General features: G+C 56.9%; 4 protein-coding genes and 1 pseudogene across 10 annotated transcripts in view; 3 read left to right on the plus strand and 2 right to left on the minus strand.

Annotated features, from left to right (window-relative positions):
- Positions 1 to 1,678: 1,678 nt before the first annotated feature.
- Positions 1,679 to 5,758, minus strand: REEP4 (receptor accessory protein 4). Its single transcript, XM_032636091.1, has 9 exons — positions 5,697 to 5,758; positions 5,227 to 5,324; positions 4,344 to 4,416; positions 3,874 to 3,950; positions 3,662 to 3,782; positions 3,133 to 3,246; positions 2,581 to 2,716; positions 2,261 to 2,415; positions 1,679 to 2,167 (listed from the first exon to the last, which is right to left on the minus strand). Exons 2-9 carry the CDS (start codon positions 5,256 to 5,258, stop codon positions 2,102 to 2,104), a joined length of 774 nt encoding a protein of 257 aa, XP_032491982.1. The 5' UTR covers positions 5,259 to 5,324; positions 5,697 to 5,758; the 3' UTR covers positions 1,679 to 2,101.
- Positions 5,759 to 9,134: 3,376 nt separating this feature from the next.
- On the minus strand, positions 9,135 to 17,816 carry LGI3 (leucine rich repeat LGI family member 3). Of its 3 annotated transcripts, none has more exons than XM_032636088.1 (8): positions 17,409 to 17,816; positions 16,454 to 16,525; positions 15,588 to 15,659; positions 15,193 to 15,264; positions 15,021 to 15,092; positions 14,209 to 14,378; positions 13,891 to 14,055; positions 9,135 to 11,817 (listed from the first exon to the last, which is right to left on the minus strand). In XM_032636088.1, the coding sequence occupies exons 1-8, from the start codon at positions 17,612 to 17,614 to the stop codon at positions 11,000 to 11,002; spliced, it is 1,647 nt and encodes a 548-aa protein (XP_032491979.1). In that variant the 5' UTR covers positions 17,615 to 17,816; the 3' UTR covers positions 9,135 to 10,999. The 3 variants fall into 3 exon arrangements, with proteins under 3 accessions (XP_032491979.1, XP_032491981.1, XP_032491980.1); XM_032636090.1 differs by lacking the exon at positions 17,409 to 17,816 and adding an exon at positions 16,799 to 16,893; XM_032636089.1 differs by lacking the exon at positions 15,021 to 15,092.
- Positions 17,817 to 22,493: 4,677 nt separating this feature from the next.
- On the plus strand, positions 22,494 to 23,061 carry LOC116755931 (annotated as a pseudogene).
- Positions 23,062 to 23,784: 723 nt separating this feature from the next.
- SFTPC (surfactant protein C) lies at positions 23,785 to 26,452 on the plus strand. 4 transcript variants are annotated; one of them, XM_032635464.1, is made up of 6 exons: positions 23,785 to 23,896; positions 24,617 to 24,766; positions 25,109 to 25,231; positions 25,460 to 25,570; positions 25,921 to 26,068; positions 26,256 to 26,452. In XM_032635464.1, the coding sequence occupies exons 1-5, from the start codon at positions 23,855 to 23,857 to the stop codon at positions 26,056 to 26,058; spliced, it is 564 nt and encodes a 187-aa protein (XP_032491355.1). In that variant the 5' UTR covers positions 23,785 to 23,854; the 3' UTR covers positions 26,059 to 26,068; positions 26,256 to 26,452. The 4 variants fall into 4 exon arrangements, with proteins under 4 accessions (XP_032491355.1, XP_032491353.1, XP_032491354.1 ...); XM_032635462.1 differs by lacking the exon at positions 25,921 to 26,068 and having other exon boundaries at positions 23,855 to 23,896; positions 26,256 to 26,448; XM_032635463.1 differs by lacking the exon at positions 26,256 to 26,452 and having other exon boundaries at positions 23,855 to 23,896; positions 25,460 to 25,578; positions 25,908 to 26,058.
- Positions 26,453 to 27,289: 837 nt separating this feature from the next.
- The window catches only part of BMP1 (bone morphogenetic protein 1), a 40,756-nt gene continuing 40,413 nt past the window's right edge, over positions 27,290 to 27,632 (plus strand). Inside the window, exon 1 of one of the 2 annotated variants that reach the window (XR_004350382.1) lies at positions 27,290 to 27,495. Coding sequence is in view for 1 of the 2 variants with exons in the window: in XM_032634930.1 (XP_032490821.1) it covers positions 27,342 to 27,495 (154 nt within the window). In the remaining variant the exon portion in view is untranslated. The remainder of the gene's footprint in view (positions 27,496 to 27,632) is intronic. The other variant, XM_032634930.1, reaches the window with a different exon arrangement.

The raw sequence follows: 27,632 nt of genomic DNA on the forward strand, positions 1-27,632 counted from the left end.
GTCTCTAGGTGCGCGGGCTTCAGTAGTTGTGGCACATGGGCTCAGTAGTTGTGGCTCACGGGCTCTAGAGCGCAGGTTCAGTAGCTGTGGCGCATAGGCTTAGTTGCTCCACAGCACGTGGGATCTTCCCGGACCAGGGCGCGAACCTGTGTCCCCTACATTGGCAGGCGGATTCTTAACCACTGAGCCACCAGGGAAGTCCCCAGAATCAATGTTGGATAACTGCTAGTTTCCTTCTCCTTGCCTCCCAGGCAAGAAACTTGCTCATTTACTCTAGTTCTGCACAGTGGTTAAGTACACTGACTCTGGAGCCAGACTGCCTGGTTTCCAAGCCCAACTCTGCCACTTACTAGCTGTGTGACCTCGGGCAAATTACTTGCCCTCTCGGTGCCTGTTTTCCATTTGTGAAATGGAGATTATAATAATAGTATGTACCTCATGAGATTGTTGTGAGGATTAAATTAATATACGTCGGGGGCTCAGAGTAGCCCCTGCTGGGGCAGCCACATTCTAGGTGCTAGCTCTCACTTGACTTTGCATCCCCAGTTTCTTGAAAGATGCCTGGTACCTGGGAGATGCTCAATAAAGATTTCTGAATGAATAAATGAAGAGATAAATCAACCCCATGATGCAAGGGAACACCAAGATAGGAAGTCATTGAACACCAATCCGTGAGGAGCTAAGCCACCCAGCAGATTAAGTACTTCTCCCAAATAAACTCGGATAATCCCCATGCCCAGGGTTAATCCACGCTCCTCAGGTCACTCCGGGTGACCACTCCATTTCCCCTCTTCCTACCCGACACTCTCACCCATCTCTTGACTTAATCGAAAGCGGGAAAGAAGAGGAGGCATGTGGGTGGGAGAGGGGAGCAGCGCAGGGACAGTACAGTAAGACCAGCATCCAGGGGCAGGAGAGGGCAGGGCTGGGCACTGGCTGCCCCAGGGATTAGAGTAGGGGATGGAGTGGAGCCAGCAAACAGCCTGGGTCTCAGAACAGAGGAGATTCGTGGATGGGACTGGCTGATGACCAATGACCACGAGCAGCAGGGAGGGCCTTTGGAGGCCGGGCCAGAGTCCGGCATCATCCCTCCAGCCAGCTAGCTGACAGGCCAGCCTCCAAGCCCCGCCCTCCTTGACCTGGAAGCTGGGGGCAGCCCAGACCCTGGCAGCTGCTGCCCTCTCACGGCCACTCCGCAGAGGTGCAAAGCTCCTGTCAACCTAAGAGTTTACGAACTCGATGTACCGGGAGCTGCCTAGAGGCCTGGCAGGCCCTCGGAGGAAATCGGCCTCCCCAGCCCTAATCTTCCGCACAGCTTTAGCTAATCCCCATGAGATTATCGTGCTGCCTGAGGTCCCTCCACACCTTCGCTCCCACTGGTTTCTACTTCCCGTCAAGGCCTGATCCCATCCCCTCCGGACTGCATTCTTAGACTCTGGACTGCCCCTCCGCGCCCCCCTCCCCGCCACTCTCCCATCCGTGTTCTCAGAGGTCCCCGAGAGCTTTCCATAATAGTACTTGCCGCATCACAGCGATTTGTCGATGGCTACCTGCCCTGGAACACTGGGCCCCTCTGGCAGTCTGTCTGGCCTTTCAGCACCAGGCCCAGACTGGCCTGGGGCAGGCTGTTTAATAACACGTGCTGTGAGGACCGGGACTACAAACCAGAAGGGACAGAGCCCTTTGACGCATTTATTTATCAAAACTTCCGCAAACCTGGCCTCATTCACCAACACAAACCATACAACCAGGACACACACTTGGCCTTGGAGAAGGCTGTGAAGTACTCGGAAGGACAGGAAGGAACGAACACAGCTGGGTGGGCTTTGGGTTTCGTTTTTCAGGGGTCTGGGGAGGGCTCTGGTTCCACACCTGGGAAGGTAGAGCGGCAAGGAAGACAATAAATAAAACCCTGAGCCCAGCCTGCTTTGGTGCATGATGGGTGCAGCCCCACACACGGCCCGTAACCGACAGCAAGAGTCAGGAGGGCAGCACCCGGGCAGCTGGTGCAGGCAGGCCAGATGTGCAGCCAGAGGTCCCCTCCAAACAGTCCCAACGCCCTGCAGGGCACGAGGTAAGACTGGGCCAGGCTCCGTAGACCCTAGCCGTCCACGTCTGAAGGCGTGGTCTTTTTCCTCGTCCGAACCTTCAGGGAGCGCGAGGTGCCCTGTGGGGAGAGAGAGCAGGCACCCCGTGAGAGATCCGGGCTGAGGCGGCCACCAGGGCAGCTCACTCCCCTTGTGCCTTCCTCACCACTGACCTCCCGCACCAGCGGCTTCCTCTTGACCACACGAAGACTCTGGGTACGGCCCAGAGGCTTCTCTCGGGGCCGCACTGATGGCTGGGGGACCACTTCTGTGTCTGACCAACACTCATCCTCGGTGTCACTGTCCTGCAGGCCCCCTGACCGGTACCCTGTTGTGGAGGAGAGGGAGGCCGGGAAGCAAAGCTGGGCACGGACACAGTCTGAAGGCCTGGGGCCAGCTGAGCCAGGCTTTCCTCTGGCCCTGGGGGGAGCCACAGCTGGCCTGGAGGAAGCCATCCCTCTCGGGACAGCTCTGGCTTCCTCTGTCCACTCACCGATGGGTGGCCTGCAGTGGGGTACCTGGTCCTCCAGGTAGAGGGGATCCTGGTAGGTGGGGGCGGGGGCATCGGAGATGGTGCGCAGGTCCTGCATGGAGAAGCTCCGCAGCCTTCCGGCCAGTGCGCCCTGACTCTGCAAGAGAGTGGGATCCGCTGCACCACCTGATGGAGGGGGGCAGGGCTCCCGGCAGGGAGGGGCCTCAACCAGGGGAGCTGCCCAGGAAAATCAAGGCTGACCTGCAAGCAATCCCTGGGGCACAGGCCTCAGAACCGAAAGAAACACGGCAACCTCCTAGCCCTGTGCCTTTGTGGCGCCAGCAAGAAGGTAGGGCCTAGGGTCCAAGAGCAGCCACTCACGGTCAGTGTCAGAGCCAGGGAAGTCTGAACTTCCAGCTCTGTGCTCCTGCCAACACCCCACCTGTCACCTCTCGCCCCTGTTCCCCCGGCCTGGACAGCTGCGATCTCTCGGCTCCCTGACAGACAGCTGGACTCGCTCAAAAGGCCCTGGGGGTTGGGGTGGGGATGGGGGAGGGCTGGGGCCCAGGGCACCTTGGTGGCTGCCTGCACAGCAGCCGAGGCGGCAATGTTGAGGCCCCGCTTCCCAAAGCTGAGCACCGTCTCGTAGCTGCGCTCCTTGGCCTGCACGATGTAGGTGTCGATCTCCTGTGGACACGCGGGGGGGGAGGAAAGCTCAGGCGCACAGCCCTAGTCACTCCTCTGTGGCCCAGAGAAATCACTGGGAGCCACGCCTCCCAGCCCACCCCACCCACAGAGCACAGGGCTCCCCATCCACTCACCGGATCCTACACCTCAACGATCGGCCGTGCTCCAGCCTCCCCCCACCATGCCCAAACCAACTTCCAGCTGGTGTTTCACACCCCCTAAAGGTCATTCACATGTGTCCCCATTTGATTTTCCCAGAAGAGGAGGAAGGCTAGGCTCTGTCAAGGCCCCATGGCTAAACAGCAGTAGGACTGGGATTAGAGCCTAGGTGTCCCCAGTGTCTTGAGCTGCAAGTCCAGGGCTCTTCGCCTCACACCCACTCCTACACTGCCCGCCCTGCCTCCCGCTGCGGTACCTTCTCATGGCGAGACAAGGATGGGTGGACGAACTTGCGGTAAAGCAGGCTGGCCCCCTTGGTATAGGGCGAAAGCAGCCACAGCACAAATGCCATCTTGATCTCGTAGTAGAAAGGGAACCTGTCAGAGCAGAGCGGGTAAGGTCCACAAGGGAGCCAGGCCAGGGAGGACCACCCCCTCCCCGCAGCCCACAGAACCCCAGTGCCCATACCAGGAAATAAAGATGTCTGTGAAGGTCTCCACTGCCATGAAGAGTGCAAAGACGATCCAGTACATCATCCACCGAACCTGGACGGGGAGGGGCGGGCAGAGAGGTCAGAGGCCAGCAGCTGCGCCTGCAGTGCCAAATCCCCTGTCCCGGGCTGACCCAGCCCCGAGATTCCAGAAAGCCCGTCCCACTGCATTCCCCTGGCACCTGGCTGGCCTTAGAAAGTTGCCTCTGAGAAGCTGCCACTCATTCCTGTACCCACCCCAACAGGCTGCACCCACAAGATCCTGCAAAGAATCCCAAGAGCCCATCCTCCATCCACACCCACTCTGCTCTAGGGTACGCCACCAGATTATACCCCTGGAGGAAAGGGAGGCCAGCTCAGACTCCCCCACCTCGCCAAATCCTACCACACCCCCAAGGCTGTGGTCCCCCCACCTGCACTGAGCCCTCCTGCCCACCCCCGCACTCACATATTCACGAATGTTCTTGGTCTTCACAGCCTTGTAGGAAGCATAAGTTGGGTACAGCATCCCAAACACCAGCCTGAAGAGCAGCCCCCAAAGCAGAGGGAGAGTGTGAGGGGCGCCACTCCCCACACCCCTGCCAGGTGGCGGCCTCCCTCGCACCCCACGTTCGAGGTGGCAGTGCCTGCCCTGTTATTCCCGCTTGGCTTGAACGACCTGCACCTGAGTCAGTGCCCTGGAGGCCACCTCCCCACCCTGCTGTTTACAAACATCCCAAGCCTGCCCAGGCCTGCACGAGTGGCCCATGGGTGCATGATGCAGTGAGAGCACAGCCAGCCACTCCACAAGGTGAGTGGGAGGCAGGCTTCTGAGCCATGAGAGCACCAGGCTGTTCCCTCCCCTGGACGTGCAATCAGGCCCAGGGCCACCAGACCTGGCACTGCCAGGTTGCAGGCAAGGATATTCCAGCCAGGTGAGGAGTAGGACAGAGTGGGGAAGCTGGGGCCAGGATGGTGGGTCACGTGACTGACTGCTCAGATGGGAAGCCGGCACCTGGATTCTCTGCCCACAACGTGCCACATCCTGTGTTTGCCAAGGGGTGGCTGGCCGGCCTGTGGTCCTCCGTCCCACTCACCTGCCTGCAGTACGTGTGTGACTGCAGGGGGTCGCCATCAGCCAAGTAGGCTTGAGTGCGAGGTGACCAGCACACGGTGCCCAATGCCTTGTACAGGCCCGCAGGTCCCTTAAACCTTGCGGTGAATGTCGGAGGGAGGGGAAAGGTGTGACGTAGCTCAGAAAAGCCCCCTTTTCCACCAGACATTCCCAGCTTCCACCCCAGGTGTGGGCTGACATCCAGGGATAGAGAGGGTATTTGAGCGGCCATACTCACACCACCAGGCGACAGATCATCCAGGACACCATCCTGCAGTCTCGGGAGCGAAGGGAGATTCCGCCAGGAAGACGCCCAGAGGGACGCTCACGCCTGCGCTGGGATGGGATTAACAGTGGAGGTGTGGAAACCACAGGGGAGCTCGGGCTGCCCCTTGGTGGAGGCGGAGCCCACCGCCCACTGACTCCTCAGTGCTGGAAGCCTGAAGAATGGGGAGACCAGCGGGCCGGGTCAGGCAGGAACTGAGTTGGGAGCCGGTACCGGCCGGCACGCTCTTCCGCCCCGCCGCTCGGGCAGTTACGCTCCGACCCGCACTTCCTGCCCCGGAGAACCAGGCGTTCAGCCCTTGCCGGGGGCGCTGTGGGTCCCGAGCCAGAGGTGGCTGATCGCAGCCTGCGTTCGTGCGGGTACCCACGGCCCCAGTGTGCCAGGACACCTGCACCGTCCTCGGGGCGGAGTTTGCAACTCACTTGAAAGTTGCACGGAACTGGGCCCTGCCCAACCCCAGGTCTCCGGCGCGTGGCGCAGGCGCAGTGCGGCCGCGGAGGGGGCGGGGCGAGGTCAGGGAGGTGAGAGGCCTGCCCCTTAAAGTGGCGATGCGCCTCCGACTGGTGGATGGGGACCGTAGGTTGAGTAGCCCTCCGAATAGGAAAGATTTGAGGGTAGGAAGCGGAAACAGAAAGGTGCGGACTTCCCTAGTGGTACAGGGGTTAAGAGTCCGCCTACCAGTGCAGGGAACACAGGTTCAAGCACCTGGTCCGCGAAGATCCCACACGCCGCGGAGCAAGTAAGCCCGTACGACACAACTCCTGCGCTCAAGGGCCCGCGAGCCGCAACTACTAAAGCCCGCGTGCCTAGAGCCCGTGCTCCGTAACAAGAGAAGCCACCTCCGTGAGAAGCCCGCGCACCGCAACGAGGAGTAGCCGCCGCTCGCCACAACTGGAGAAAGCCCGCGCGCAGCAATGAAGACCCAATGCAGCCAAAAATAAATTAATTAAATAAATTTTTTTTAAAAAGTGCGACGGGGGAAGAAAGAAATGAAGGAAATCCGGAGTCCACTAGCTCTTCACTAGCTCTTCACTCACTTCACTTCACTCTTTTTCCTCGTTTTCTCCTTCTGTGAAATGGGAATGGGCATGAGATGGGTCGACGTCCTCCGTTAGAGGCTCAGGTGAGAACTAGAAGTAGGTTTGGCTGGGCACCAGCAAATCCGGGTCTTATAGAACTAGGTCGGGAGATCAGTAAGCGCCTCGAGCGCCTCAAAGATGCTGAGGTGACCTAGAGGGAAAGTGGGGAGGACGTGGAGGAGAGAGAACCTGAGGGACTCATCACCCCCATCCCGCTCACCCTGCTGAAGAGTGGGCTTCAGGGTTTGACTTCTCTCTGGGATACCTTTCCAGAGCCCACATCCTTGGGCAGGGATTTGAAAGATTCTGGGTGGAGTCCCCAGCCCCCCATGTCTTCTCTCCCAAAAGTTTGAAATCCCACCTATTTCCGAGAGTCAAGAACACAGATATCCCTGAGACCTTAACAGTATCAACGACTGCCATTTTGTAGTGCATTTTTGAGCGCAGAGACTTGATCTTTACAAAGATCCTTTTTTTTTTTTTTTTACCATTTAGGAAATAGGCTCAATGGTGGAAAGTAACTTGCCCAACGGCACCTGATGGCGAACGATAAATAAGTGCTTAGAGGGCTTCCCTGGTGGCGCAGTGGTTGGGAGTCCGCCTGCCGATGCAGGGGATGCGGGTTCGTGTCCCGGTCCGGGAAGATCCCACATGCCGCGGAGCGGCTGGGCCCGTGAGCCATGGCCGCTGAGCCTGCGCTCCGCAGCGGGAGAGACCACAACAGTGAGAGGCCCGTGTACCACAAAAAGAAAAAAAATGCTTAGATTAATCAGTCTTCTGAGGGCAGCCCTGGGAGGGGACAGGGAATGGAAAAGCTCCTCTAGGAGGAAGGTGTGTATCTGGAAGAAGGTGAGAGGCTCAAAAGAAAAGGCTTACAATATTGTAAATCAGCTATACTCCAATAAAAAGTAATTTTTTAAAAAAAGAGAGAAGGCGAACTTCGCTGCTTCTACAGCTTTCCACGTGGGGTTGCCTTCTTTGTACCTCTTCTGCTAGGTGCTTCATTCCTCCCTCTGAAAATGGGGAGCGCGTCATCCCCCCCCGCACCCCACACAGCTTCCCTTCTGCCTCATAGGGCTGAGGTGAGGGTGACAGCAGAGCTGCCCAGAGCGTGGGGGTGGAAAACTTGGGCAGTTATTACTTTTTATTAGAGCTACAGTTAACACGCACCGTCTATCAAAAGGATGGAATAGCTAATGATGGAGGGAAAGGAGGCTTCTTGGGAATAAATAAACACTCAGTGATTATATAGTCATAATTATCATCATCAGTTTTATTGGTGTTGCTGAGTGGGAGAGCTTGCAGTGAAACTGGCCCACAGGAGAAACTCCCCCAAGGCCCTGATGCCTCCCTCCCCGTGCCTAATCACCTCCTCACATTGGCCCTAGCTCCCACCCTAGTTTGGAGGAACAAGAACCACCCAGGGCTAGGATCCCCTCAGGAAGGTCCCGGCCACCATCCATCTCTGGACACAGACATTGTAATGAAGGTGAAAAGTATCCTTGTCTCCTTGGAGCGAAAGGATATGACTGACCCTCTGGACAGCTCAGGAGGAGCAGGGGGTACAGAAAAGGGAATGGACATCCATTCCTCCAGAAGTTAGGGTACTTGGGCTGACTGTGTGCATGTGAGCCTCGGGCCTTTGGTACCTGCTGCAGAACTGCCTCCCCTCCCCCACCTTCGCTGCCTTCCAGAGTCACCTGACCTCAGCATCACAGGCCTCACTTTACCCCCATTCGCTGGAGAGGAGCTCCCCTGTGCCCACTCTAAGCCAACCCAGCTGGGAACGTCTCTCACACGGAGACTCTTGGTCCCGATGACTGTGCTTGGAAAAATCTAAGGGACAAGATGTGAGAGGTCTGCTACTGAGAGCACGGAGGGGCGTGAGGCTGACAGCTGAGGGGGTCACCCTCCTGGGCTTTGGCAGAGTGAGTGAACTCTGCCTGTCATGCCCATTGGTCCTGAGCTGTTGACACAGTCACCCGGTTACACTGAGTTGCTAAGCAGCTCTCTGGACGTATGACGACCCACCTCTGGCAGGTGACCAGGCAGGCATACGGTGGGCTCCATTCCCCATGTGCAGAAAGCTGGGCATTCAGGGGGAGAAGTGTCTCCCAACCCTGGCGGGTGCCCTGGGGGGAGTGACAATCACAGCGATGTTTATCTTTCTACTGGGCAGCAGAGTGCCAACATGTCTGGGAGACTCAACCCTCTTTCCCCGGCAACCTCTCCCTGGCACAGCATGAGGGCCCATTCCCCATTTGAGAAAGCAGGAAGGCATTCCCAGGACAGTGTGGCTGGGGGGGGTCCCAAGAGATACCTGCTAAGCCAAGAGCGCGTGACTGTGGTTTTAGGAGGTGGAAACCCAAACACATCACCTGTGAGATTCCCTATTGTGAGGAGTGGGCATCTGAGGCTAAAGGGAAGATGTAGGGTACAGGGGCTCTGAGACTGAAGATAGATAAGGAACCCTAATCCACAGACAGAAGGTCGCCCCAAAGATCAACCTTCTCCTCGCCCACAAAGCAGCCTTCTCTGAGCCACCTGGGTATCTCCTAGAGTCCTACAATCAAAAAAAAAAAAAATCTTAGTTCTGTGCCAGACACCGGATTCTAAGCCTTACATATATTAACACATTATAAATCGAATGCATTCAAATCTCATTTTAACCCTCTCACATAGGTAGCATGACTATCCATTTTCCAGATGAGGAAACTGAGATACAAATAGGCGAAGGAATATGGTTGAGACCTCCAAGCTAGTAAGTGGCAGAATCAGGATTGGACAAAGTAGGTTTTATTATTTACTTTACAGAAGGAGAAGCTCAGCTTGGAGAAATCAGTCCACTTGCTTGAAATCTCACACCTAGGGCCGAGGGTGGCAGCGATGACACGTATTTGTCCAGCAGAGGGGGGTGGAGAGGAGACAGACTGCTGAGCTTGTCCTTGGCCCTGCTGGTTGGATTTGACCTGACCGAGGGACAGCCTCCAGTCTCAGCGGGCCCCAAGACAGTGATCTCCAAGAAGGAACACTTGGCCGTGAGTCAGCCTCAGGTGATGGAGACTAGTCACGCTCACCCAGCACCTAAGCGTCATCACCATGAACTCCTGACCCCAGCACTGGCTGACTCTGGGGTGCCTACTCACTCCTCAGAGGGAGGGGAGTAGGGAGGAAGGGGGTCTGAAACTGATGCTGGCCCCCTGCAAGCAGCAGGGACAGACAACACAGCTCTGTGCTGCTCACCATCACCATTGGCTACCTGAGAGCCGTCAATGGGGTGGAAACTTTTTATTTGAAGCAAGTGAATCAGAGCATTGGCCCCAAGTGCACCTGGGCATCCTCCTACCTGGAGGTCCCCACACAGTCTGGGCACAGGGAAGAGACTCCCCGCCCCGTGCCTTCCCTACCAGCCTAACATCTCAGAGCCCTCTATTCCCAGCGTACAGCAGAGGGCAGCAGAAGCTCGGCTGCTCCCACAGGACCCTCCCTCCCTCCCCACTGCGGCACTCAGCTTGCACTGAAAGGCAGTGCTCCTGGGGTGTGCCTCTGTGGTTTGGAGGGGCACCAGGGCCCCCAGGATGCTCTTCAGCCCAGCTCCACTCCTGGCACCTGCCCAGATGCCTCAGGTGCTTGCAGCCACCCTGGCTTGGCCAGCCCTTGGACGCACCCAAAGGAGCCAACACAGCGCAGGGTCCATATCCCAATGGCGGGGCTGAACCAGGGTGTGGTCTGGGGCTGGGGCAGCTACAGGAAAGAAAAGCAGAAAGGCTTTCATCTGGGTGGTCTCCTGTTCACCAGTGAGCTGGATTCAGGGTCAGAGAAGGAAACTCCAGTGAGCACTGAGACAGCGCTGGGAAGAAGGCAGGGTCTGCTGGAGCTGTTGTTATTGCTTCGGGCAGAGGGGCTTTGCCCCCAGGAGGTCAAGCTGGTGCCCAGAGGTTGGCACCACCATTCCAATCGTTTTCAGCTGCAGGCTGGGCACACCAGGGGTGAGCAGAGGAGGACAGGTACTCTGTGCCCCTCCAGGAAGAGAGGCAAGGTCATGGAGAGGACCCAGCGCTGAATCTGCATGTGTGCCCATGGAGATGGGAGTGTAGACAGGTGTGTGTGCGTGTAACTGAGGGAGTCTGTCCGTGTCCACGTGTGCGTGCAGAAGGCGGGGAGCGTGGGTGAGTGCACCCGGCAGTATGAAGGATGTGGCCATGGGCTGCAATGCAGAGCATAAGCAGTTAGACAGACACCTGGAGCACCAACAGGAAAGACCAGAGGGTCAGACGGATAAGCTGAAGAACAGGAGGGAGCGGTTCAGCCTCCAGCCCTCCCAGGACGCCTCCGTGGGCCAGAGCATGTGGAAGGCAGCAGAGCAAGGGAGGTGGTGTGGGGTGAACCGGCGTCCACATATGGGAGGGCACCAGGGGCTGGGTTGTCTGGTGCGTATACATGACTTCATGATGATGACCGTGAAAATGAAGTGGCATCCCTGGGCTAGAGTCCACGGTACGGTCCATGCTCACCGGGGGGATGTGTACGTGAGGGCATGTATGCAGGTTGGCTACATGTGTCTTCACACGGGCAAACACGCTGCTCACCCGGAGGCTCCACCCAGCCTCCAGTGCTCCGAGGAACCCAGAGGCCTCGGACCCCCTCTAGGCACTGAGATCCACCACCACATGTCGGTACACAAGTGTCTGTCCCTTGAAGCTGGGGGCCAGGAGCAGCTGGGCGTCCCCAGCAGGCATGTAGCAGAAGGCCCGAGGGGCCTGCACCGCCAGCTCCTGGAACCGCACAAATTTCTGCCGCCCCTCATCCCACTGGTAGATCTGTGTGAAGGAGAAGTCGCTGCCCAGGGCCAGGTAGCGGCGGCCACCCACCAGGAAGGGCTGCAGGGCCAGCGAGCCCCTGGAGGGCAGCGCCTGCACCTCAGAGAAGCGGGTGCCCTCCCAGCGCAGGATCTTGGAGTCGCCGATGTAGCGGCTGAGGCACAGGTAGCTGTCGCGACCTGCGCGGAAGTGTTTCACAGCCTGGGCATCAGGCACCTGGGTCACCTCGCCCTGGGCCACAAACTGCTTCTGGGTGCGACTCCACTGATAGATGATGGGGGCCTGGGAGCTGCTGGACACGATCAGGCGTGGCTTGCCCTCTCCGTCTACAAATTCCAGGTCAGTGTCACGGTGCCAGGCATGCAGGGCCTGCTGGGAGTAGAAGCCGTTCTGGTGCCAGCGGTAGAGGCTGGTGGCCCCCGCCTTGGAGCTGTCAGCCACGGCAAAGTACCAGTCGCCATCGATGCGGAAGGCCTCGAGGTCATTGGGCTTGCGCACGCGCTGAGGGTCAATGTCCTGCAGCTTGGTGAAGCGCGTGGTGTTGGGGTCCCAGTGGTAAATGTAAGAGCCACCAAACAACTGGGCCACCACCACATACAGCTGGCTGTCCACCACCATTGGCTTGCAGTGCACTGCAGAGGGGGCTGCAGGATGGAGGGAAGCGAGTCAGGCAGCGTCAGGGGGCCCGCGAGCCCCTGCCCCACGCCACACCCTCAGAAAAGTGGGTTGGTCCCTTCCAACGGTGGGCGAAGACTAAGTCTCTTTGCTACAGTATTCTCTCCCTGCTGAATATCCACTGGGTGCTCAATGCTTTCTAATTGTCCCACAGCTAATCATCAACCTCAGCATCACCCTCCCTTTGGTCTTGACCCCAAGGTTCAAACATAAGCTGACACTGAGCACAAAGTAGGTGCTGCTAGATATCGACCGATTGTATAACCGTCATGTCCATTGTTGATCTTCTGTTGTGTACAGTCACTGTGCTAAGTGTGACCACATTGCCTCAATGAATCACGCTGAAATACACCCTATTATTTTGTAATTTCACACAGAAAGTAACTGAGGCTCGGAGTCTTAGTGACTTGCCCAAAGCTACCCCACTGGCGAATGTCGAGGCAGGTGAAGGAGAAAGAGTTTGAACGCAGCCACAGCTGGTGACAAAGCCTAGGTAAACAGAGCTTTGGAGCCTTCTGTATGAAAACACAATCCCCCAAGAGCTCCCACTTGTGAGAGGGCTTTTATGTACAAGAACATCTGCACCACAACCAGGTTGCCCGGACCCCTTCTCAGGCACCGGAGTCGTGTGTGGACACACTCTCGCCTCTCTTGGTGTCCCCAGGCATTGCCTCTCCTCTCCTGCTTGCCAGCACTGCTTCACCACCCTCCTCCTCCTCGTGACCACACCTGTTTCCCAAGGGAAGCCTGTGCTGAGCCTCAGGCTCTGGAAGTCACCGCCCTGAGTCCTTTCCACAGCCTTGGTCTGTGCGCCCAGATGCTGATGACTCCCCCAGCTCCTGAGCAGCAGCTTAGACCCTCCTTCCCCCCACACCCACAAGCATCTCAAACTCTGGCATTGCCAGGACTGAGCTCCATATCTACCCCCAAACCTGTGTTCTTGATTTCAATTTGTGGCTCCACCCAGTCACCCCATCCTGAATCCTGAGAGCCATCCCCAACACTGCCGCCCTCTCCCTCACCCACTGCTGACCAGTCCCTAAGTCCTGTCAACCCTGCCTTCTGCTTTCTCATACAGTTTGTGTAAGATTGGTATTATTTCTTCCTTAAATGTTTGATGGAATTCACCATCTGGCCCTGGAGTCTTCTTTGGGAGAAGGGTTTTTTATGTAACGACTTCAGGTTCCTTCATAGATACAGGGCAATTTAAACTTTCTGTTTCCTTTTGTGTCAGTTCAATCCCCCCTTATTCTACCTCTCCATCCACACTGCTGCTGTCCCAGTCCAGGCTCCAGCTGAAGCCCTTCTGGTGTGCCCACCTGTCTTGCTTCATGCCTAGCACTCTCCACACTGCTCACAGAGGGAATTTTCCAAAATACGGATTGGATTGATTCATACACTCTGCTCAGAACCTGTCAATGGCCTGGTCCTCATCTCTCTCGGGTCTCGTCTGCCACTCTCCACCTTGAACGTTACGCTGTCATCCTGTGAGCTGCTAACTGTTTACACGTGCATGCTCTCACATGCTAAGCTGTTGCACACCCTCTTGACTTTGCTCATGCTGTTCCCTCTGCCAGAACACCCTTCCCACATTTTTTCTCCTAGCTAAGTCTCCCTCAGCCTTCTAGACTCGGCTTAAACTCGGTGGATCCCAAACTGAGCTCACTGGCCAATCCTATACCTTCCTTAGTTCTCTGGCACCGTCCAGTTACTTAAGCCAGGATCCTGGACATCACTCCTCCCTCTCCCTCATCCTTCAAGATTCAGCTTAGGCATCTACTCCACCAGGAAGCCTTCCTTGATTGCCCAGGGGAGGCCTCTCCTTTGTGCTCCCAGAGCATTATGGTCATATCTTCCTCCTAACACCTACGTATCATCTGGATGTTATGTGTGTATGCGTCAGCCTCCCCCCAAAGACTAGAAAGTTCTTATGTGCAGAGACCATGTTTCATCTATCCTTCTACCTATAGGAACTCAATGAACAGGAACAATGGAGCCCACCCCACCATAAGGACCACCGCAACCAGGCCAGGCGCAGATACCTGGGATTCTATCATAGTCTCGAAGCTGCCTTTCAACATAGTCCCACTTGAGGATGGTGCAGGCGCTGGCTCCTGGCTGGGCCAAAGCCAAATAGAGGTCACTGGAGTAAAGGAAGGGCTCGGCCGACACCGCTGGGAAGGACAGGGTCTGGTACAGCACGAAATCTGCAGGGATGGGTCGGGCGCGGGGTGTGGTGGTTAGGGAGGAGGGTAAGAGCTTTCTGGGTGGTGAGGGTTACTCGACTGGCAAGGCAGGGTGCTGGGAGCTTCCCTGGGGAGGCCCAGCCTGATGCCCGAGGTGGGGCACCTTCTTCCTACCTGTGGTGATGCAGTCGAACTCCCGCAGCGGTAGATCCTGCACCTTGTGCTCTTGGAAGCGCGGCGGGCTGGCGCAGTAGATGGGCGCCACCGTGGTGTTGGTGTGTGTCAGCCACTCCACCAGCCACTTCACCTTGCAGTCACAGTTGAGCGAGTTGCCCCGCAGGTCCCTGGATCATGAGGGTAATGGAGGGGCCTCAGAGAGGGACAGGCTCCCAGCTGCTCTGCCCACCCAGGCCATCTAGGTTTTCAGAAGTAGATATTGTCAAGGCTGCTGTTGGTTGCTCATGTGGCGTCTTTGCGCCAGTTAGGAAAATGTTCCCCTTGGGGTGGCTGCAGCCCCGTGGACGTGTGCTTGGCCAGCAGAGTGAAGGCTGAGTTTCATGCCCTACTTGCCTCCTTGGCCAGGTGCCTTTTGCAGTGTATGACGGGCACAACTCTCTGTTGCATCCCAATTCCTCCAAAGCTTCCACAATCCAGGGCTTTTGTGTTCTTGTAGAAACACTGATCAATGACTGTGGCTATGCTATCGGACTTTAACGCAGATTTAAATCAAACATAGCTTTTAAAAGCGCATGTTTTAAAAAACATATATTCATAACGTCTCGTGTGCATTTTAAGAGGGCCCACAGATGCCTTGAAGAACCCCAACTTGAAAGGCTGCCAATCTATATATAACTCAACCTAGCCTTCTCCCCACCCCAAACCCAAACCCTCCCGGCCTGTCAAGACCTTATGATCTTCCCAATTCTGGCTCCCACACCCCTCCCTCCAGGGACGTGTCCCTCTGTGCCATTGTCAAAAGGCCTTACAAGTCACTCAGGATGTCCAGGGGCCGAAAGATGTCTCTAGGCAGCGTCTGCAGGTTATTGTTGGCCAGTGAGCTGCAAGAGAGACCCCTGGGTCATCTGAAGATCGTGACCGAAGCCAAAGGCCACAGGAGACAGGGGGCTTTGGTCTGGTGAACGAGTGTGATGTACTCACAGGTGTGTCAAAGACTTGAGTCCTCTGAAGGTAAACTTGGAAAGTGCCCAGATGTCATTGTTCTCAATGAAGCTGGAGAAAAAGGGAACTTGTCTCAGCCACCAGTCGGGATCCCAGACCCTCGACCAGCTACTTCCCATGCCCCACCTAGATTCCAGCCCATGACCCTAAGACAGGCTTCCATTCTGAATCTGGCGACATTAAGTCTGTGGTGACAGGGCATCCAGGCGGGATGGTTTAGGCAGAGGGATGGATGAAATGACCTTCTGCTTGGGTCCTGCAGTCAGAGGATTCAAGGGCTCTCACCCCCTCACCTCCCCCCAGCCCTCCTCACTCCCCCTCCCCCTCAGCCCTCCTCCCTTCCACTTCCCAATTCCCCTTTCCTTCCCACGCACAGGTACTGCAGGTGAGACAGTCCTGTGAAGGCATTGTCTCCAATCAGTGTAAACTTGTTGGAATTGAGTAACCTGCAGAGACAAAGGTGAATTAGAGCTTCCAACGGCACTGCCTCGCCAGCCCCCAGCGGGCTGCCTCATCCCCGGGCCATGCCTCCCACTCTTGGGACCCCAGCAGAGAACCCCAGAGCAGCCTGGGCGGCAGGTCCAGGCAGGAGCCTGCTCTGGTCCCAGAAGCTCCCAGGGTCCTTATTTGCTCCTAGGGTAAGAACAGCCAGGGGCGGACCTTTCCTGTCAAGCTGGGTGCTTCCCCATGGCTCTGTCTCCCACCCTCACCGCAGCTCTCACCAGTCCCTCCCAGATGGATGGCAAGTTTGAGGATAACCACATATATTCTCTCCTGCAACTGGGGCTTCAAACATAAACAGCCCCTTTTAGAATTCCAGACCCTCCCGTCTTCCCTCCCTTTCAGTCCCCCAGCCTTTTCTTCAGAACCTGATCCCTGGGGCCACTTGTCTCTAAGATGAGCTCTCTCCCCTGCAGTGTCCACCCTCTGGCACCAGTCTAAGTTATTGCACCCAATTCTTTGGGATCTGCAGCGGAGGAAAGTCCATTCCTAACTGGGCCCCAAACACCCCCTTCTTTGTTTTTGTGGGCAACCTCCATCTTCCTTCCCCAAAACTGCTGGTCCCTGCAACCCTCCTGACTCCCCACTGCTTCACTGTTTGTGGCTCTCCCATTGGAGAGAAAGTAAGGGACACCTGCCTCTTAACCTCCAAAGGCTACTCACAACCTCTCCCCTCTGCCCCTTCCCCTGCCCCGCCCCCACCCCTCCCCGGCCTCCTTCAGCAAGGCTCTGTCCATACAGGAACTGCAGCAGTGGCAGGTGGGAAAATGCTCCATCGTGGATCTCTGAAAAGGCAGCATTCACCAGCGTCCTGCAGGGGACACCTGAGTCAGTACCGAGGGGAGTATGCAGGGACTCTGCTGGGGTGGCACGAGGTGGACAGGGCAATGGTTTCTGCATACCCTCGCCCTGGAAACTCCCCATGTCACCTGGCTCCTCCCCCAGCTTGAGGCTGTCTTTCCCTTCTCACAAGCTCACTGCCTGCCTTCCTCATCATCCTCCCCTACTGCCTCTCTGAGCACTAAGGACCTCAGCCCAAAGAAGGTTCCATTACCCGCACCTTCTCCATCATCCAGACACCCACCGTGTGCTGTTGAGGGATGGGGCACTGGGATGGGGATGGTGGATTAGCATCTTGCTCTCAGGGACCACACAGCCTGTCTAGCTCCTGAGGCCGCTTGCTGCAAGTGACAGGCTGGCTGGCCCCGTGCAGAGTGGCTGGCGAGACCAGTGGCAGGCATCTGCCCGTGCCAGGGCGCTGTAGGAGTGAGTGTATCTCACTTCCACCCCTCCCCCTGCTGCCACCCTTCCCCCACAAGAAACCTTCTGTCCTTGGTGTGACGTCACAGGCAGGGGCCCCCATGCTCATGTAAACAACTCCCTCCCTCCAAGTCCAGAGCCCTGCGCACAGTAGGTCTCATCGATGCTGATGGTGGTGATGATTCGTTCTTGGCCGTAAACACCAGCTTTCCCAGCCACGGCTGCTGAGCCCGCACGACTGCAGAGCTCCCAGCCAGGGCTGATGCCTGAATCTGCAGTCCCGAGGACCCCCTGGAGCCCTCCTGGTCCCCACACTTTGTAGAGGTGGAGCAGGGGTTCTCCCCACCCACTCCCAGAGCAGGTTTTTGCCTTCCTCCCCTCTCAGGCTCTCCCACCCCACCCCACCCCACCCCACCCCAGACGAGAGCACTCACAGAGAGATGACCTCGGAGGGCAGGTTCCTGGGCACTGCCTTAGAGTCCACGCAGAAGGCGGTGTCCCTGGTGCAGGAGCAGCTGGGTGGGCACGGGGGCGTCTTGGGGGGCCTCTTGGCGCCGACTTGCAGCATTAGGCAGAGGCCCAGCGTGGACAGCGCCAGCAACCCGAGCCCCGAGCCCAGCCTGGCCCGCAGCCCCGCCATGCTGCCTGCGAGCTCCCGCCCCACCGCTCTCGGCCACCCCGCGCGGGCGCCACAGGCAGCCGCTGCCACAGCTAGGGCCCCAGCTGCCCGCTGCGGAGAGCGACTCCTCGGGCCCTCGGGCGCCGGCGGCCGTCCCCTCCCCTGCTCGTTCACGCGAGCCGAGCCCTCGGAGAGATGCAGAGATGTGCGGAGCCCGGGGCGAGCCGAGGGCTGACCGGCTGGGAGTACGCGGACTGCGGCGGGCGGCGGGGGCGCGCTGGGCGGAGCGGGGAGTCCCGGGCGGGGAGTAGCCACTGAAAGGAGTGGTTGCGGCCCTGGCCGCTGCACACCCTGCGGGCGGTCTCTGGGGCCATCTGCTCGTGGCTGTGCGTGAGTGCGTGTGTGCGAGGTCTCCTTGTGCATCCTGCACGCGTGCACACCTGTCTCTGCACGGGCACAGGCACAGGCACATATTCCTCCGGGCAGGCATTTCTGCGCTATGTATAGATCCATGAACCTCTGTGTACCTGTGCGTATGTCTTGGCGCTCAGCGGCCTCTAAGCAGAGTTCATGGGCATGTCACGTGTCCTAAGTGACATGTGTGTATCTGTGTTCACGTCTCCACAGGCTACTAAACAGAATGTGCCTTTGTGTCTGTGGGAGCTGAAAGGGGAAATATCACTGGAGTTGGAATGGGAATGTGTGGAATTCCAGAACATTCCTCACTAAATAACCACAGCCTGTTGGAGCTGGAAACGGCCTTGGACATTTCCAGTCCAGCCCTTTGTTTAACAAACGAGGAGACTGAAGCCCGCATCAAGAGGAAAGTAGCCCAGCTTGATATCACATCTACTACGTGTTGTGTACTCTACTTACTTAATTGCCTCAACAACCTTCTGAGGTCTTTGAGATTAATCCCCTTCTACAGATAAGAAAAGTGAGGCCCGTAGTACCCGAAGAAGAAAGTGACAGAGCAGGGATTTAAATCCACCTGCCCAGCTCCAAAGTCCACAGCCATTCTTCTACACCAGGGGTTTTCAAAGTCTGGTCCAGGGAGCCCAGAGGCCCTTGAGAACCTTCCAGGGAGTCTTTGAGGTCCAAACAGTTTTCCTAACAATGTTAAGACATTATTTGCCCTTTTCACTTTCATGCTCTTATAGAAGTACCCTGGAATTTTCCAGAGGTACCTTCTATTCAACTGAATTAACACAATTAAAGAAATTTCCAAAAATGTAAAACAATGACAGTCTGCTCCCTAATATTTTTGCTTTGTAAAATAGTTAATCTCATAAAAAATTTTATGTTATGTATGTTATAACATAGAATGGGTTTATTATTGCTATTTTAATGAATTCATATTTTAAAATTTCTCAGTAAATATCAATGTGGTAAATATCAATAGGTATAACTCACATAAACAAAAGCACTTTGGGGTCCTCGCTACTTCTGTAAGAGTGTTAAGGGGTCCTGCAGCCAAAAAGTTTGAGAACTGCTGCTCTATACTACGTTATTTCCCAGGGGTGTGGAGGGGGTGTTTGACTGTCCCAAGAGCTCACAGGTACAGTCAGTTGGCTGGGCTGCCAGTCCAGTGCTCTTTCCATTAGTCCAGGAAACTGAGATCGCTAGGTATAAGATGCTTCCCCAGCTGTCCCCAGCCTCTGCTAGCAGGGGATTCTCTGGTCTGAGCTTAAGTCCATGTTCTCCCAGCCAGGGATGCCCCTGACCTTGGATGCTCACTTGCTGTTGCCCATCCAGCTGCCCGTGTTGCCCTCTCCATGCCAGCTTGTGGGAAGACAAGCAGTGGGGGGTGGGGAGAGTGGCTGGGGCAGCTGGGCAACCATCCCCCCCACCCCCGTCCCTGGCACGGCTCTGCCCAGCACACAAAGGGCAGAGTGAATCTTGTTCATCCCCTGCGGCTGAGGGGCTGGAAGGAGGAAAAGGGGAGGCGCAAACAGGAGTGGCTGCCATGGGGTTCTCCATCACCCACATTCTCAGAGAGGTTTAACTCAGAGACAGACAGAAAGGAGGAGTCTGGGTCCTATTCTTTCCTCTCTGTCTTTTTAAAGATTTATTGATTTATTTATTTTTATCTTTGGCTGCGTTGGGTCTTAGTTGCGGCACACGGGATCGTCGTTGAGGCATGCGGGATCTTTCGTTGTGGCGCGCGGGCTTCTCTCTAGTTGTGGCGTGCAGGTTTTCTCTTCTCTAGTGTGGCACACAGGCTCCAGGGCTCGTGGGCTCTGTAGTTTGCGGCACATGGGCTCTCTAGTTGAGGCGCACGAGCTCAGTAGTTGTGGCACAGGCTTAGTTGCCCCGTGGCATGTGGGATCTTAGTTCCCTGACCAGGGATCGAACCCGCGTTCCCTGCATTGAAAGGCGGATTCTTTACCACTGGACCACCAGGGAAGTCCCTGGTCCTACCCTTTTATTCTTTTTCTTTTTCTTTTTTTTAAAGAATACTCTCCAGCCCTAAAGCTCCACAAATTTTGCTTCCAATTTCTGACCATTTAAAAAAATTATTTATTTATTTGGCTGTGTCGGGTCTCAGTTGCGGCATGCGGGATCTTCCTTGTGGCATTCGGAATCTTTTGTTGGGAAGGAATCTTTCCCTGTGATGGGTGGGCTCTTCGGTGCAGCGCAAGGGCTTCTCTCTAGTTATGGCATGAGGGCTCCAGAGTGCATGGGCTCAGTAGTTGCAGCACGCAGGCCCGGCATGTGGGATCTTAGTTCCCCAACCAGGGGTCGAACCTGTGTCCCCTGCATTGGAAGGCGGATTCTTAACCACTGGACCACCAGGGAAGTCTCCGTCTGGGTCCTATTCTTAGCTACTGAGAAGAGGTGCCCTGGCGGTGAAGTAGATGATTATAGTCATGAAGATTGGACTTTCACATCGTGATGTCATTGGATCCTCACAACAGCTCGGAGAGGGGGACAGGACAGGCTGTATTAGACCCATCTCGCAGACGAACACACTAAAGCCAAGAAAAGCAGAATGACTTATTCAAAGTCCCAGAGCTGAGCTGGCCAGTGAAGCACTGAGGACATACTGAAGGCATAAACTACGGACCCCTCACCAGGAGCCCCCCCACGTTTGGTGACAGTCTTATTATCATTGAATAGAGTTACATGTTGGCTGCCTGCATGCTCCTTGCCCTGAGGGAAGCCTCAGGAAAGCACGGTCTCAGGGCTGGTCCCAGGGCCGGCAGGCTTTTTGGGAAGAAAGACACCCAAAAAAACCCATGTAGCTGATGGGTACAGCAGTGCCTGCTAAGTGGTAGATGAAAGTGCATCAGGAAGGCTGGGCGATCTTGGAGGAGGGAGGGGGCGCCATAGGCTGGGGTGGTGAGCACAGATGAGGCGTCATTGGTTCTTGCCTGGCCTTTTAGGGTCGGTGGTATTCAGAGAAGTAAAGAGGCGTTGAAGGTGCGTTTTCCAGGAAGGAGAAATGGCCTAAGTAAAGGCCAAAAATGTGAAAAGCCTGCAGCAGAGGGCTGGTGTGGGGGACGAGGTGACAGCCATGCATGCCCAGCGAAAGGTCCTGCCCCCATTCCTGAGAAGGAAGACAGGAAATCTCCACCAGGTCAGTGCCAGCATCTGAACTTCCCTTATGAAACTTGAGATCACCCTTCCTTCCCCAACCTCCAAATAGGCAAAAACAAGTTAAAAAAGAAAGAAGAAAGAAAAAAACAAAGTTGTAAGAACCACAGTCTAAGGGCAGCCTGCAGGGGAGACTGAGGACCCAAGAGAGCAGAGGCTTCTTTCCAAGGAAGAGATCCCTTTCCCAGCAGTCAGGGATGATGGCAAGCCCTAAGCACAGCACCTGCTCAGAACAAGCCCCACAGCTGGACTATGCGCCCCCTGCCCCAGATGCCCACAGGGACCCCCGAGATGCTTGCCCTTCTCCTTGGTTCTCCCGCTGGCCCGCTGCCCGCCTGGCTCAGGTCCAGTATTCGTGAGTCAGCCAATCAGTCCCAGTGTTGCCAGGACAACCGGGGGCGGGAGTGGGGGCCCTGGGGCGGGCTGTCTCCTGCATCTGGCACCTGCGCGCAGCTGAAGCTGCGCACAGTTGAGAGAGGATGCTTCTTCCCCCTTTCTCCCTGGAGCCCCTCCCCCTCTTTCACTCCTCCTAGGACACTTGCTGCTAGAGGCTTAGGCAAATATTTAAAGTGGCAGCTGGGGGGTGAGTAGGGTGGGGGAAACAAACACTTCTGTCCCTCTCTCCTTCTCTGAGCTTCTCGGGGCTCTCAGCTCAGATGCCGTGCCATTGTGCAACCTGGAGGCTGAAGGCTCTCCAGCTGGAGAGGGGGTCCTTGTGGGGACACGGGAGCCTGCAAGGGCTGGAGAGTTGGGGGCGAGCTCATGACTGAAGGGCAGGGCCAAGGTGCGAGGGGGCCCCAGCAAGGGACAGGAATTGGGGTGAAGTGTTGGAGTTCAAGTACAAGGAGGACAGGGGGTGAGGCCAAGAGAGGAGTGAGGTGTGGGGTTCTGACTTAACACTCGCGTGAAAGTTTAGAGGTGGAGGCGCTGTAGGGACCACCTGGCCCAGCAAGTGGAGGGAGCCCAAGAGAAAGGATGCAGCCATTAGTCGATGTGGTTTAGTACAACAAAACAACAGAGATGGCTTTGGGCAAAGAGGCAGGAAAGAGGTAGAGAGGAGAAGATCCAGAAATTGGTTCATATCTGGGTGAGTAGCATTCTCAGGGCAAATATAGGATGAGAGGATATAGAAAGAAGAGTGTCGAGAGGGTAGGGTGCGAGGCAGCACCGAGCAGGTGGGCTGATTCAGGGACGAGGAGATGGGGACCCCATCAGTCACCACCCTCAGCCCTGTGCAAGGCTGTCTGGGACTAAGTGTCAGGCATGGAACTGCTATCATAAGCCTCCAGCTTGATCTCTGAAAATGGTTTGCTATTCACTTGATACAGAAAACCCCACAGAATCATGCAAATCCAGAAGTTCAAATCTTCGTGTTCATTTTAGGAACATCTGTGAAACTGCTCAGGCTGTCGAGGGTATGCATATCCAAAAAGCCACCAAGTATTTGAATGATGTCACTTTGCAGAAGCAATGTGCGCTGTTCCCTTGTTACAATTGTGGAGCTGGTAGGTGTGCTCAGGCCAAACACACCTTGTTACAATTTGGGGGCTGGACATAGGGTCGGCGGTTCAAAAAGAGTGCGGAATTTTGCTGTACATGCTTAAAAATGCAGAGTGATGCTGAACTGAAGGGTTTAGATGTGGATTCTCTGGTCATCAAGCACATGCAGGTGAACAAGCCCCCACGACGCAGCACAGAACTTCACAGAGCTCACGGTCGGATTAACCCCTATAGGACACCCCCCGCCACATGGAGATGATCCTCCCCCCAAAAAAGAGCAGATTGTTCCTAAACCCGAAGAAGAGGTTGCACAGAAGAGAAAGCTGTCCCAGAAGAAACTGAAGAAACAAAAACATATGGTCTGGAAATAAATTCAGCATAAAATAAATGCAAATAAAAGTAAAAGCAGGTTAGGGAAAAAAAAAAAAAAAGCCTTCAGCTTACAAACAAGCCTATGCCAAAGAAAGAAAAACTGTGTGTTAGTAAGCATTTATAACCAGAGGGGACAGTGTTCAGAATCTGGGCAAGAATGACTGGGGGCATGTCTGAGGTTAGGTACGAAATGTGTGGGAGGAGGTGAGGCAGATACTTGAAATGAAAATCTGATGCTCTCAGAGAATTTATGAACCATTTATGAACGCCCACACTGATGCCAAAGCACCCCGTGCCTTTAGTACTGTCCCTGCGGGTCCACAGGGGCTCCCCTTCCTGGAGCTCAGCCCTATGCTTAGGGGAAATTCTGTTGGGAAATGTGGCGGACCCATTGGGTCAGACCCTTGGTTGCCTCAGAGGTTCAGCCTGGCAGGAGATCAGGAAAAGCCAAAGGACTGCAGGGGCAGGTGCCAGCAAGAATGGCGGGCACGCCAGCAAGACACCCACGGTGAGAGGTGTAGATCGCCCAAGGGCAGGTTGGCTCACCTTACCTAGCTTTGCTCTTGCTGGGGCCAAGAGGACTCATGTGCCAGCGCCAAGGGCCCTTAGGCACTCTTGCAGCTAGCTTATCGGGGCCTCGGCTCTGGAGGACCAGGAACAAACAGGCTTCAAAGCTGAGGGCTTGGCTGGCAGACAGGGGCTGGGTATTTCACCTCTGTCCCCTCTCTCTCCTGGCACATATAAGACCCTAGTCACACTTGGAGATAAGGAGGGGAAGGTGTCTACCGCGAGATGGATGTGGGCAGCAAAGAGGTCTTGATGGAGAGCCCGCCGGTGAGTTTGATCGTGTGTGTGCGCATGTATGCGGGAGTGTATCTGTGGGTAGTGGGCCCTACCTCCTCCAACCTCTGGGCCTGTTTCCTCATCCAGATTCATTCACTCAACTAACTTAGGACTGTGCTAAATCAAGATAAGGACACCAACCACTAAGACAGAGACCCTTGGAGAGATAGACTCGTCAGCCACTAATTCCCATATGAGGGGCCATGAGTCACCACAGGGGTCAGTGAAAAGGGCTGTAGAAAGCACTGGGTAAGGAGCTACTACTCGGGAGATCACAGGAAGCTTTGCAGAGAAAATAACATTTGAGCTGGCTCCAGAGGAACTAGTTGGAGCTCACCAGCTTGAGAAGAAGGAAGGCATTGCAGAAAGAAGGGATAGTATGCATAAAGGCATGGATGGGGGTGGGGCAGGACAGAGAGGGACTGGGCATGGTTGGGATGCCAGAGGTCTGGAGAAAACAGCAGGAGACAAGACTGGTGAAACAGTCTCTCTTGGGTGTCTCCAAGCCAGACCTCACTTCTAAGCATCTATGGGAATCTAGGCCCCCTCCTCCAGGAAGCCTTCTCGGATCTCCTCAGCCCTTCTCTGCATGTCCATAGCATTGGTTGTTCAGCCTCGGGAGAGTGTGGGAAGGTGTCCTGGCTGTGCAGGGAGAAGAAAGGGCATCCTCATGACCTCACACCTGTCTCCCTCCCTGCCCCACCACGTCAGGACTACTCAGCAGTCCCTGGGGACCAGTTCCGAATCCCCTGCTGTCTTGGGAAGATCAAACGTCTTCTCATCATGGTCGTGATCCTTGTTGTCGTGATTGTTGGGGCCCTGCTCATAGCTCTTTACATGAGCCAGAAACATACTGAGATGGTGAGCAGGCCTGGGATGGGGTGGGCAGTGGGTACAGGGCAGGCCAGACAAAGGCCCTGAGATGGGGTGGGAAGACAGCAAATTGCCCAAGGGGAAAGAGGGGAGGAGGCAAGTGGCACCTCAGGGAAGGACAGAGGTGGGAACAGGGTGGCAAACCTGGCCTGGGCTTTTTCACCAGGCCCCTGCCCCACGGTGGGATGACCTGTTCCCTCCAGCACCTGGTTCCACTTGGCCTCTCTGAGCTCCCAGGGAAGAAAAAATTGCCTTTGAGTAAAGGGGACTGAGGGTGGGCATGATGAGTGGGGAAAGAGGAATGCCAGGCAGCACTATGCCCTCCCGTAGGTCCTAGAGATGAGCATCGCGGGGCCAGAAGCCCAGCAACGCCTGGCCCTGAGTGAGCGTGTGGGAACCACTGCCACCTTCTCCGTTGGCTCCACTGGCATCGTGGTGTATGACTACCAGAGGGTGGGTGTGCCTGGACCTCTTGACCCTAGGGCTACACTGTGCTAGACCTATGCAGCTGTGGACTCGTACATGTCCACCTCTCCCCACCCCCCCAGCACTTTTGCCTGAGCCCTAGATTCCAGTATGACTCCCTCCCGTCCCCAACCTAGAGGGAGATGGCCAAGGACCAGAGTTAGGAGTGAGCTAGGCAGCACCTTCCCGAACCAACTCTGGGGTTCCTGTGCCCAGCTCCTGATTGCCTACAAGCCAGCCCCAGGAACCTGCTGCTACATCATGAAGATGGCTCCGCAGAGCATCCCAAGTCTTGAGGCTCTCACTAGAAAATTCCAGAACTTCCAGGTGGGTGTGTGGGTAAGAAAGAGTGGGCTGTCTCCCTCCCAGAGCTGCTATGAGGAGCATTGAAGATGATGGTTCTTTGTCACCTGTAAAGCGCTGCTCATCGTGGACTGCCAGGTGAATGCCCTCCTGGGATTCCCCTGCACCAAACCTTTCCTACCCGTTTACCATCCCCACCCCACAGCCAAGCTGCTGGCCTCAGCTGAGCCCACACACCCCCTGGGGGCTTCTGACTCCAGCACAGCCCCTTCTTTACTCAGAGAGATTGCCTGACACACCTGAGGTCCCACAATAAGGGCTGCAGGTGAGACAGAAACTCAGTTCCCAGCCTCCAAATCAGGTGCTCTTTCCAGGCCGAGCCCTCAGTACCTACCTCTAAGCTGGGCCAGGAGGAGGGCCGTGACGCCAGCTTGGCATCCTCTGGGGACCTGGCCTTCCTGGGCAGCACCGTGAGCACCCTGTGTGGCGAGGTGCCCCTCTACTACATCTAGGACCCATCAGGTGAGCAGGTGTGACCTCCAGGGCACTGGAGCAACAGTGGCCCAGGATGGTCATGTCAGCTGACCAGGCACTGGGGGAACCACGGAGGCGGGATCACCTACAGAGCTCAGGGGAGGGAAGGTTCACAGACACCACCACCCCACGTCCCTCTCCCTCACGCGATAAACAGTGTTCCTTTGCTTCGCAGGGCCTCAGCAAGGGACAGCAAAGCTCCAGGAGCAAAGGGTCTTGTGCAGACAGGCAGGAAGCCGCTCCTGCCAATACCACTGGGACTGGTCCTGGAGAAATGGGAGCTGTGGGGAGAGGTGGGCAGAGGAGAAGCAGCTCCCAGGACCCAAGGGGGTTCCTACACCAAAGAATAAAGCAGCCTGATTGAAAAACGAAGGGTGTACCTCGTCTATCCTCTCACATGCCTCAGTCCCGCGCTTGGTGGGGGCCAGCCAGGGGAAGGCTAGGGCCTTGGGCACGCCAAGCGGGCTTTCCCATTCTCCCCCGGTCTCAGGGTGCTGAGGCGAGGGGACTGGGGAGCAATCCGCGGGCTTCAGGCGCCCTCCAGTGGCGTCTCCCGAGGGAGGAGCGAGACGGAGACGGTGAGAGACAGGACAGAACTAGAGGGACAGGGACCGAGATGGGAGAGCGCGAGGGTCCGAGAAAGGCAGAGTGCGAGAGCCGCAGGCGGGGAAACACGGCCCAAAATCGGGGGACGGAGCGAGGCGGAGGCGGCACGATTGACCCGACGGCGTGTTCCGCGGCCCGGGAGGGGCGCCGGGCCGAACACCCCGGGGCCCGGCGCCCGGAGCCCTCTCCCCGGCCCCGCCGCCCCGCTCCCCGCGCCTCCCGAGCCCCCTCCCGGCCGGCCGGCTCTACACCCTCCCCGCCTCCGGCTGGCGCACGTCCCGGCCCGGCCGAGCACGGTCCCGGCCCCGAGGGGGGCCGAGCTCCAGGCGAAAACCCGCCCTCCAGCGAGCTCATTTCCCTAAAGAGGGGGAGAGGGAGGGAGGGAGAGAAGGAAAGAGACGGAAAGAAGGGAAGGGAGAGCGGAGAAGCCGGGCCGGAGAGGGGGCGGGAGACAGGAAGGAGGGAGGGCGAGGAGAGGGAAGGGGAAGAGGTAGGGAGAGCGCGGGGGGAGAGCGGGCGGCCGGGAGCGCCCTCCCCTCGCCGCCAGTCCTCCGCTTCCCCTCTCGTCCGCTCCCGCGTCCGGGCGCGACCCGCCGCCGCCGCCACCGCCACCGCGTCCGCCGCCGCCGCCGCCGCCGCCGCCGCGCCCGCCAGCATGCCCGGCGTGGCCCGCCCGCCGCTGCCGCTGCTGCTCTGGCTGCTGCTGCTCGCGCGCCCGGGCAGGCAGCTCGACTTGGCCGACTACACCTATGACCTGGGGGAGGAGGACGACGCGGAGCCCCTCAACTACAAAGACCCCTGCAAGGCGGGTAGGCGCCCCCCACCCCACCGGCCGGTCCCGGGGCGCCTGGGTCGGGCGCGGGCGGGCCGGAGCTGGGAGGGAGGCGCGGGGTGCTGAGGGTTCGGGGTTGGGGGAGGACAGTCCGGTGTGGGAAGCCGGGAGCTG

The sequence above is a fragment of the Phocoena sinus genome, chromosome 6, assembly GCF_008692025.1.
Source record: "Phocoena sinus isolate mPhoSin1 chromosome 6, mPhoSin1.pri, whole genome shotgun sequence".
NCBI classification, from domain to species: Eukaryota; Metazoa; Chordata; class Mammalia; order Artiodactyla; family Phocoenidae; genus Phocoena; species Phocoena sinus.

Coding starts and splice junctions, on each gene's coding strand:
- LGI3 (XM_032636088.1), bottom strand. CDS start 17,614: ATGGCGGGGCTGCGGGCCAGGCTGGGCTCGGGGCTCGGGTTGCTGGCG. Junction 15,660..16,453: donor CTGCCACTGCTGCAGTTCCT/GTATGGACAGAG, acceptor TTGTCTCTGCAG/GTTACTCAATTCCAACAAGT. Junction 15,265..15,587: donor CTGTCTCACCTGCAGTACCT/GTGCGTGGGAAG, acceptor CTTTTTCTCCAG/CTTCATTGAGAACAATGACA.
- SFTPC (XM_032635462.1), top strand. CDS start 23,855: ATGGATGTGGGCAGCAAAGAGGTCTTGATGGAGAGCCCGCCG. Junction 25,232..25,459: donor TGGTGTATGACTACCAGAGG/GTGGGTGTGCCT, acceptor TCCTGTGCCCAG/CTCCTGATTGCCTACAAGCC. Junction 25,571..26,255: donor GAAAATTCCAGAACTTCCAG/GTGGGTGTGTGG, acceptor TTTGCTTCGCAG/GGCCTCAGCAAGGGACAGCA.
- REEP4 (XM_032636091.1), bottom strand. CDS start 5,258: ATGGTGTCCTGGATGATCTGTCGCCTGGTGGT. Junction 4,417..5,226: donor ATGATCTGTCGCCTGGTGGT/GTGAGTATGGCC, acceptor GCTGCTCTTCAG/GCTGGTGTTTGGGATGCTGT. Junction 2,717..3,132: donor CTGTGCAGGCAGCCACCAAG/GTGCCCTGGGCC, acceptor ACTCTCTTGCAG/AGTCAGGGCGCACTGGCCGG.